This window comes from Uloborus diversus, chromosome 6, assembly GCF_026930045.1.
Source record: "Uloborus diversus isolate 005 chromosome 6, Udiv.v.3.1, whole genome shotgun sequence".
NCBI classification, from domain to species: Eukaryota; Metazoa; Arthropoda; class Arachnida; order Araneae; family Uloboridae; genus Uloborus; species Uloborus diversus.
The window spans coordinates 79,420,697-79,431,671 of record NC_072736.1 but is presented as its reverse complement, the minus strand read 5'-3'; the positions used below and the strand labels follow the sequence as shown (position 1 = coordinate 79,431,671).

Below are 10,975 nucleotides of genomic sequence, written 5' to 3'. Positions count from 1 at the left end.
ACTGACAGAATGCTGTTATTCACGCTGCAAGGAGGGAGGGAGACTTTTATCAAATGAGATTTCTTACAATATGCTCAGTTATGCTGGAATGGTCCCTATATATGGCACATATCAACTTGCAATAGGAAAAAGTTGCAAAGTAAGAAAAAGAGTAAAAAAAAAAAGTGCTAAGAAAAAGTTTTAAGCAAAATGAAATGTTTGCATTGAAGGGAAAATAAACTTTTTCACAACACAATTGCAGAGATTTAAATATAAAAGTATTAATTGGAAATACCTGGTTCTTCAAAGCATTTTTGATTAAATGTTAATTTTGCCTTAACTTAACCCAAATTTCGATAACAATTATTGATAATGTTTTAAAGCATTATTTTGTTTTTAAAGTAGGTTTATGTACAGTAAATTTATATTGGATCGATATTAAATAACGAAAGTTGACATTTGTTATCCTGAAATTTTTTCTAAAATCGACTGGAAAGCCTGGAAATGTCAGGGAATTTCATTCTTGAACTTCTGTGGCATCCCTGTCGGAATTTTGTTTTAAGAGGGGCTGAGGTCATAAAAAATGTATTTTTTTCTTAGCACAGAAGTGAATCAGTTAAAAAAAAAAAAAAAAAAAAAAAAAAAAAAAAAAACCACCGCCACAAGGTCGAATAACTAAAGGGTGATGTGCTTGGGCATACATTAGACTTTTTTAAACATATAATATATCGTAAGAAAGATAGTCCACCACTTGATTCGGAAGGCAGATCATTACTAGTCCTCAGTTATTCTTGAGAGCTTTTTTCTTTTTTGCCCTTTGGTAGTCGAGGCTGGCGCCTTCTTTGGGCATCCAATCCGCCCCCCGCTTGCATTTCTATAACTTGATAATCCATTAGAGAGCAACAGTGTCGTATTTGTATTTTCAAGTACTTTCGGAATGTTCGTTTCAAGAATGTCACATCTTGGGTTGTTTTCGATGCATTAGGCATGAAACATGTGTGTCGGTTAGGGTGAAGATATATTATTTATTCCAAAAACAGTATTGCACACAAAAATTGTATTTTTCAGTATTATTTTTGTAATCAAAACGCACTGACACTATTTGTATTTATGTCGGTATTGTAAAGAGAACAACAATAATGACATATTTTGAGATACTTCAAATATTATCTTAGAAATTTAAAGAACGTCTTAAATAAAACGCAACTTTAAAAAACTTATACTTTTTGCACTTCATCTTTATGAAACAGAGAAGAAACACCAGATTATGTTGAAAACGACCTTACGTTGATTTTACTTCATGATATCTTACTTTTAATTTTTGAAATCGCTCCGGAAATTTGTGGAAATGAAAATCCTTCGAAATACCAAAATTTTAGATTTTATTCTGTAAAGAGGTTTGGGTGATCAGGAGCTTTAGTCTGGTGATGAGGGGGGTGGGGGGCAAAAAATTTAAGTAGGATAGCCTTTGAATCCCTCATCCTCCTAAAATGTTTTGGATCCGTCCTTGTCTGAGTGACAAGGTTTCGGACTCGTAACCGAGGCTCTCAGGTTCAATGTCAAAGATTCTCCGTTTTAATGGTGATTGTGGCACTTTAAAATTGTCGTAGTTACAAAGTCCTCTGGACCAGGGATTGCTAATGACTACAGTGGTTATTCACCGGTTGTTTACCAGCGATGCTCCTTCAAACGCTGTTGATTAACACGAAAGTTACTTGAGAAAATAATTTTTTTTCAACTGATCAAAACTGTCATGTAGTTCTGTCAACCTGCTTTTAATTCGTCAAAAATGTTCCGTGGTTCTAAAAATTTCACATATTTCTATAAACCAGCTTTCGGTTCTCCTACTAGTTTGTCACCGGTAGGGACTCTATTCAACGCCTACCGGTAAAACCACGGTCGACCAGTTGCTCTATACGAACGCAGCCACCGTATATTAATTATTATCAAAATAACTTTAACTGTAACTACGCAACGCTGCAACTGAACTGAACTGAACTGAACAACAAAAGCTTCCACTGATCACTGATGTGTTTTGTAATTTATCCGATTTTTAAAATACAAATGAATTAATTTGAAAGTAAAAATACTTGATGTGAATGAAACGTTGTTGCTGCATCTTTAGTTTAGTTTCTATACTTTTGTTATGCTGAAAGGACAGGTTTATTGTTAATTATTGACAGAAGTTCAGAATGGTGAGTTCTTTTATATAATGTTATTCCAAGAACATAGCAATTTATTCAATGCATGTTTCGATATTTACTCTTTTCTGTGGAGGAATTTGGTTACAATTGAAAGAGTCAACTAATGATTTAGCGAAAGTCATTCGGCACTGCTGAAACAACAATAAAATTTCTTTGTCAAATAAAATTTGTTCAATGTAGCTGTGGATTTCCAATATAAAAATTATATTAATCATAGTAATATTGTTCATTTATTTTCGAAAATAAGCAAAAAATTATGTACTATATTTTAAAGATTTATTAATACATCATTAATATAACAAAGTGATGTAGTATTCCTTTTTTGTTTTATATGCATAAAAGTTATTGGTAATGTAACAATTTTAATTCCGATTACAAGTGCTTAATTTAATATTAAAGGTTGGTCAGAAAAAAAGAAAATGTCTTATGACCGTGCACCAACTAATACATATTTTTTATTTTTCAATCATGTTATGACTGCTTAAAACTAACTAACAGAAGAAAAATGAGTAAAACAGCTAATGCTAAATTAATTCCATTAAAATTGATTAAAATGTCAAATGGAACGTTAAATATAAGTAATAAAAGAAACCTTAAATTTAAGTCTATATATTGTAATAACAATAAAGAGAATAAAAAGTTTTTTGAAGATGCATTTTAGGGTGGTCCAAAATTTTGAAGGTGAAAATTTTTTGAGTCCTACCCTCCCTTTTTGTTTCAATATATTAAAAAATAAATCAGACAAAATTTGAAAACATTTCGATAATATTTAGAGGTAGCTCATCACAGATAAAGTTTTCATCATTGCTGAATAGAACGCGTACGACACATGACCATTGACCTCACTAAGGTAAAAAACAATTGCTATTTTTATTAACAAGAAAACAATTGCTTTATAAAATTGCTATTTTATATAAACTTAACAATAGCCATTATGAAAATACTTTTGTAAATACAAGTAAATACATAAAACCTGTTCCTTTAACAGTCGTGATTGAATAAATTTTCAACTTGTTGTTGCTTATGTATGTATTCTTGTTTTGGCTTTGATTTCACCACTGTTGGAATGGCAGTTTGCACTTATTTTTGAAATGCATATGTCTCTACTTTAAAATAACTGAGCAGAAGTACAATGACAAAAAAAATATTGAAGGTGAGCTTTACAGGACTGGGACCTAACTGACGAAGTTTCTGCAATGTTGTGCTTTGACACAACGAGTGTCAATCCTGGGAAAAGCAAGGGTACCCGTGTTTTACTAGAGCAAAAACAAAAGAAAAGGTCACTATATTTTCCATGTCGACATCACATTATGGAATTAATTATTTGTTGGTGTGGTGTTTAATAAATGTTTTTTCTTCCGCACCAGACGTACCTCTTTTTAAACGATTCCAGGCCTGCTGGGAATTCATACACAAAAACAAATACATCATAGGCATCAACAATAAGGACATTTTATCACAAGTGACAGATGTAAAGGATGATACAATAATATTTGCTGAAAGATGACTACATGACACAAAAGCGAGAGATGATTATCGAGAATGTCTTGAACTATGCTTAATATTTCTCTGTAAAGCTCCTCCACATGGTATCAAATTTTTAGCACCTGGGGCTATGCATCATGCTAGATGGATATCCAAAATTTTGTGTTGTTTCAAAATATGAATGTTTAGCTGTCAATTTACCATCACGTCAATAGAAGAAAAGGGATTGCAAAAAATATGCATACTTGTTGTACGTGTGTATTTAAAGGCTTGGATGACTGCTTCTATGCGTCAGAATGCACCGTATAACGATTTTAATGAAGTGTTTATTGAAGTATAAAAAGATTGATTAAGACATAAGCAAAACTGCAACGCAGAAATTTGTCAGAAGAGCTCGTGGCATTAGCCCTTTTTGCCATTAAAGTGCCACAATGCATAAAAGACAGATGGTGAAGGCGATGAATGAAGTAAACGAGAAAAATAATGTGGTGAAGCGCCCTGAGATTTTGCTAAAACATTTTATGGATATGAAATTTGAAAAACTTGTGACGAAGGGGTCAAATTTAATTTTTTCAAAGCATGGGTTTACCTGATACCTTCATTCATGTAGATCCAGAAATCTGGGAGCTTCAGGAGGATTTTAGGAAAGCAAAAAGTATTATTCAAGGAATTTCAGTGGTTAATGATAATGCTGAAAGGGGTATAGCCCTTATAAAAGAGTTAAATGGAAAAATGACACACAATGAAGAACAATTCCAATTCTTGTTGCAAGTTGTCGCAGAACATTGACGAGCTTATTAAAAGCAGATTTTATAATGTGTACTAAGGAAAGTCATATACATAACTGTTGAAATATTTTTATTATGTAACTATTTTTAACTTACAAAATGCTGGCAAATATGCTTTTCCTAGCGTCAATTTTATTTCTATCTGCATTTATGGCATAAAATGATAAAATGCGGAACTTTGAGGCTGTTGAGCTACCTCTAAATGTTTAAAGTTATGAGCTCAAACTACACAATAATTGTTTTTAACTCAGTGGAACCGAATAAGGGAGTAGTACCAATAAAAATCAGGAATTTTTTAAAAAAGGCCTTTTTTGGACCACCCTAATGCATTTATACTATTTTGAATACTTGAGTTTGGGCTGATTGAAAATATCGGATATTTTTGATATTTTTGATAATATCATATTTTTGAACCCTGCCTGTAACTACTATGATTCCATTATATAAGTGCTATTTGTTAGTTAAAATGAAAAAAAAAAAGGATTTAAATTATGGAGACCGGTCTAATGAGATCTGACTGCTCCTGCTATTTGTTTCAAATCAAACAATTGTAGCATGTGTTAAAAAGTTTTTTATTTTCTGTTTTTCCTTTAATTACATAAGAATGTTAATAATATTAATAATAAACAAGTAAATGAAATAATAATGATAAAGTTAAAAATACAAAGTATAATGTGTGCAACATGTAGAATTTATGCAACTGTTAACTTCCAATTGTTAATGAAACATTAAATTTTTCAATTGGACTTTAAATTCCAATATCTCTTTTGCTCATTCACAGAATTTTTTAACATGTAATATGCCTTCGGTCAGTTAAGTGGTTTACGTGAGTTTCAAGTATAACAGAGAGGACATCAGAAACAGATTTTGCGTTATAAAAAAACTTATAACCTTCTAAGACAAATAAGTAAAGTCAAATCAAATTTTAAGGAACAATGCTTGATAAATTAACCAAAAATTGAAATTACTTTCTCAATTAACCTCCACTCCTGTCGAGATTTTATCAATCTTTTCTGCTTCATTGTGTCATTGAGGAAGTGGAGGCGATTGATCTTGTAAGAATGAAATCCCAACTTGTTTTTCACGATGGTTCGGACGCTTTTTTCGCTGATCTCCAGTTCTTTGGCCATCTTTCGCACTGAGCGCTCTGGATTGTGACGGATGCGAGAGCGGATCTTCTGCACATTCGCTGGAGTCGTTACAGTGGTTGGATGACCACTCCGTGGACAGTCGGCAGTCCCTCCAGTCTCCTTGTAGCGTTTCACATCGTCATAGACTGTTTTACTCTTGAATCCAGTCATTCGAATAATATCGACTGTTTTCATTCCCTTCTTGTGTAATTCAACGACAGTAACACGCACATTTTCACGATTCATAGCTCACTAACTCAATGAACTAACAAAAAACAAATGATTAAACCTCAAATACTTTTAATGCAAATAATTAATATGTGCCAAATAAATCACCAACATACGATTTTAACGCCAAAAAAACATTTTAAACAAAATTGTGGAAACTTTCTCCACACCCTGTATTGTATTAAGAAAATGAATGGTTGGTGTTCTTTGTTTTTATAGTCTAGGTGTCTTCTACAGTGCTTCATTCCTCTTTCCGTAATAGATCCCATCTCCACTTACTTACAATACATTGGTTAGTTTTTAATTAACAAGCAAAAGATTTACTAGAAATAATTTATGTGGCAGAACAAGGTTTGCCGGGTCAGCTAGTTATATATAAAATAGATTCTCGAAAATATATCCCGTGCATAACGCTAAGTTTTTATTTTATTCAAGTAACTATTAATTAAATATGGGATTAACTGTTATGCTTTGATAGTATATTAAAGCAAGTATTATTCCCCAACAGCACAATTTTTTGGAGGCTTTGGTTAGCTGGAAAAAATAAATAACTTAGCGTTACCCACAGGACATTTTTTCCAGAATCGCCCGAATAATTATCCAAGCATAAGTTTGAAAAATTAAAATTATAAATCTGGAATTTTTCTGAGTGACTGATCTATTGCTTTTTTCAGGCATCTAACAGTCCAAAACACTTACCCAATGGCCCTCCTGGAACAAGACCTTTGATGATGCCTCCACCTCCACCATTTGGAGTAAGAATTTCTTGCATTACTGTAATGAGGATCATTTTGGAAAATTTAAATTTAATATCTTAGGATGCATGGGGTTGTTTCCAAAATTTTATAAGTATTTTTTTCTGAAAGAGCATTCTAAAAAATATAGGATCTGACCATTTTTTAAATAATTTGTTTAAGTTTAATATTTAACTTTCCCCAATATTTTTCTTTCCCAAAAATCTAAATCATAAATCAAGGAACACCCATGAATAACTTTGGCAGAAGAAAATCGAAAATATGATTGAAAGACCAACAGTGTTGTTGGTCTTTCCAGTGTTGATCTTCTCCAGTGTGAACAACACTGTTGGTCTTTCAATCATATTTTCGATTTTTCTTTTGTCAAGGTTATTTATGGGTGTTCCTCAATTTATGATTTAGATTTTTGGAAATCCTATTACATTTGGAAAAATTCTGCTTCAATAGTTAATGATTTGTCGGTACTCCCCCCTTTCCCCAGTGTTTGGAAATCTTTTCTTTAAAAACTTTTTTCTGTTTGTGATGTTTTTCCGCACTATAGGTGTCGTTGCTGTTCTGTGACGCATGTCTTTCTGGTTTCCATGTCTATTTACTTTGCTTCCTTCCATTTTTGTTCATTTGCTGTTCGGTCTACATTGTGTGGTCTTTTTGTTCTTCTCTTATGCACTGATAAAAGGGCTTGCAAATGAGACCCCAAAGCAGCTGTTTGCTGAGTTTTTAACTCTATTTTATTACTTTATTTGTACTTTATGCACGTTATTGTCGTTTTTACTCACACCTTTCATATAGTGAAGGAATTTTTCAAATAAGTGGAGTGGTTCCAAAGATTACATCGAACATATAAACACACAAAAATCCACCCTCTCTCTTTATAATATTAGTATAGATTTAATCAAATAAAAAAGATAGAGACATTGGCAAAAAAAAAAAAAGATGAGGGACAGAGGTCCCTAACTCTATCTCTTCAACTCACGCTATCAAACCTAGCCTATAAGAGCAATTGTTAAACTTTGACTTAGGCCCTGTTTATGCACACTCCGGCTTCAGCCAAGTTCAAGCGGAAGGTGGATAAAAGGGAGATTGCAGCTGGGTTGATGGGAAGACCCGTTTTTGTCAAATCGTGGATTCTTCTTTACGTTCCCATTAGTCCATCCGCTTACGTTCCCATCAAAATATTGTACAATATCCTTTTTTTTTTGTGTGTGTGTGTCTTTTTTATTGTTAGATTGAGCATTAAAAAACATATTGCTTTTTCTGAAAATAATTTGGGGCATAGTGTGTTAATTACTTATGACGACTACACTTTGAATCATATTATATTGCAATAATGAATCCTATTATTTCATCCTTTTAATTTATTACTTGAATTTCATAAATTTAATCAAAAATAGATTGTGACAAATGCAATAGCTTTTACTAATTTTGACTGGGGATCAGCATTGTGAGAACTAGCATTAATCAGTAAATTGTGTAAAAATATGCCTGGATCTTTTAAATTCATTTCTAAATTAAAATTTTTGCCTGTTGTGATTGTCAATATCATGGCCGCACTTAAGGGGTGGGTTTTTAGGGTTCCAATCCCCTCCAAAATTTTCACAACTGTTCCGAAATATGCTTTTATTATCCTTTTTTTTCTGAAAAAATTGTTTCAAATTGATTTATTTTAATTTATTTTATTTTGGTTTTCAATTTCATTTAAAAATAAAATTTTTATTGACGAAACACATATACAGAACTTCATCCCTAGTAATTACTTGTAATTGTACTTCTTGTGGGAAACAATCTGCCAATAATCCTTCAGTGTAGGTGGAGGGAATTCACTCCTGCATTGAACGCGGCTTGAAGCCGGGTTGGATGCATAAAACGACCTTATTCTGCGAATCCGGGTTGACGCTGGGTTGAATCCAGCTGCATAAACGGGGCCCTAGAAAAAGTCTCCAACCCCCCCCCCCCCCCCCCCCCGTCTTCTACTATCGCCATCAAAGATGGTCTAGAATTGTGTAAGGACTTTGATTTCAAGAAGCATCTAGAGGAATGCGCCCCTGCCCAAACTCTCGAAAAAAAGCAATGCCCCATCCTTAAACATTGTCTAAAATTCCATTTTTAGGACTTGGAGTGAATTCCGAAGGTCCCCGAACCTTTCCTACCTCTGATATCACCAAGGACTGTCCAAAATTTTGCATTTATATGGCTTAGATTCCGATAATATTTCTGGAGAGAGGCCCCTACAAATTAGAAAAAATAAGTACTCTTCTTGATTTTAGTGCTAATTTCCTTATATTTCTGGGGACAAAGGTTAAGTGTCCAACAAGTTGGGGGAGGGGGCATGTGCCCCCTCTTATCCCCCCCTTGATGCTACGCCTCTGAAAATAGTAGCTCATAATCAAAGAAATCCTGATAATGTCATTGAACATCTGATATATGATTCCTCTAGCCTGCTTTTCTGTTACTACACAAGATCTTAGTCATTCCTTTATCAAATTCTATGATTTACTCCTCATTTTAAAGCTTATCGTGTCTGCTAATGTCGAAAAATGAACCCAGATTCTAAATATTGCCTTCTTTTTTTTGTCAAAAAAAAAAAAGTTCTTTTTTCCTATTTTTATTGCACATTCTTCACAGCCGAGGGCGAAGACACATTGGCTTCGTTGGTTAAAGCAGCATGCTAATAGGGAAGATGCTGCGGTTCAAATCTGGGTCGAAAAATATCGTTTTAAACGGTTTTTTTTCCTTTTAGCAGAATTCTTATCCAAGTTTCCATTGATATAAAAAATAAAACTCATAGCAGAATTCTAAGCAGCAGTTCTGTTGTTAGTTTTAACACTGTCACAGTTTAACTTTTAAAATATTTTAACAAAGTAGAGGCGTAAATTTCAATTTATTTTGCTGCTTTACTATGCTAGAAATCATAAAATGCTTCCTTTGAGTGCAAATGCTTCACGTGGTCAGCCATCTAAAAATGCGTTTCTGGAATTTCAGTGTCGGAAAATTGGCGAAGACAGACCTTGAATCTCTCCTCCCATTAACATTAAAAAAGATGGTCTGAAACGGCATTTTAACAACTAACTTCGAAAATTTTGTGGAGGAGCGTTCGCCCCTTCCCTCTATCACCAACATCATTTTAAAAAGCCTTACATTTTGTTTAAACGTTTGAATTTCGATTAATTATAGGGGTAAAGCTTCCGAAAACTCCCCCTAGCATTATTGGAAGTCGAATAAAATTGTTTCTGGATTTCCAATTTTGAAAAACCATTGCTCCTAATGTTGATTCCAAACATGATTCACAATTGCATATTTTGGATTGTTTATTTTTGAAAATTTTCTGTGAGTGAGCCTCCGGATCTTTTCTCCCCTAAACATCTTTTAAGATCATCTAAAACTGTTTTTGAGCTACAATTTTGAAAATTTTTCAGGGAAGAGCCCCCAAAGCCCATCCTCCTTAATGTAATTAGAGAAAAAATATGACTTTTGTGTTTCAAGTTTCAATCTAAAAAAAGGGCCGGGGAAACGCCCTCAAACCACTTTTCCATCCTAACATTAGCAAAGATCAGCTAAATGCATTTTTAAGTCCATACAAATTAGAAAAAATAAGTACTCTTCTTGATTTTTGTGCTAATTTCTTTATATTTCTGGGGACAAAGGTTAAGTGTCCAACAAGTTGGGGGGGGGGGGGGGGGGGGCTGTGCCCCTTCTTACCCCCCCTTGATGCTACGCCTCTGAAAATAGTAGCTCATAATCAAAGAAATTGAACTTTGAACAGCAAAGGCAATAACAGTGGGAAGAAAATGATTGCTTCAGATAAGTTTACAAGTTTTAAAATTCTTGCCATTTAGTGTCTGGCCATTAGTGTCTATTAGCTGCCCTTAAACTTTAATAGCAACATGTTTAAACATTATTTTGGGAGAAAATTATCTGGGTTTTGAATTTTTTGATCCTAACAGGGTTGTCTGTGTTCCAGTTATATTGTATAATTGCCTTTGTGTGTCAACACCAGAAATCCGCAAAAATAACGCTTTTATCCCCCACCTCACAATGTTTTCCTCTACTTCAAATTTTCGTCAAATAAGGTGATTATTAAAAATGTACATTATGTTGCCCAATTTGTACAAATTTTGGAATTTAAAATGTTTTTATCTTCTGCAAAATTTGTGATTTTTTTCAAATAAGAGGCTTTGTGAGAAACCCTGGAAAAATCCCTGTTTATGCATTTTTGTTTCATTGCTATTCATTTAAGATTTCTAATTTTGATAATTTTGCTATATTTGGTATATTTATTCCTCATATAAGATATTGTAACGGATTCGGTGCGACTTCCACTTTCTTGAAATGAAGACACAGTTCTTGATAAAAACACAGGAAATTTATTTACACTATGTACAGGAAAGATCTTCAACAACTGCTAAATT

General features: G+C 33.3%; 1 protein-coding gene across 2 annotated transcripts in view; it reads left to right on the top strand.

Annotated features, from left to right (window-relative positions):
* Positions 1-1,991: 1,991 nt before the first annotated feature.
* The window catches only part of LOC129224179 (pre-mRNA-processing factor 40 homolog B-like), a 123,616-nt gene continuing 114,632 nt past the window's right edge, over positions 1,992-10,975 (top strand). For both annotated transcript variants that reach the window (XM_054858596.1, XM_054858595.1), the window contains exons 1-2: positions 1,992-2,174; positions 6,489-6,569. In XM_054858596.1, the coding sequence (XP_054714571.1) occupies positions 2,172-2,174; positions 6,489-6,569 (84 nt within the window). In that variant the 5' untranslated portion in view covers positions 1,992-2,171. The remainder of the gene's footprint in view (positions 2,175-6,488; positions 6,570-10,975) is intronic.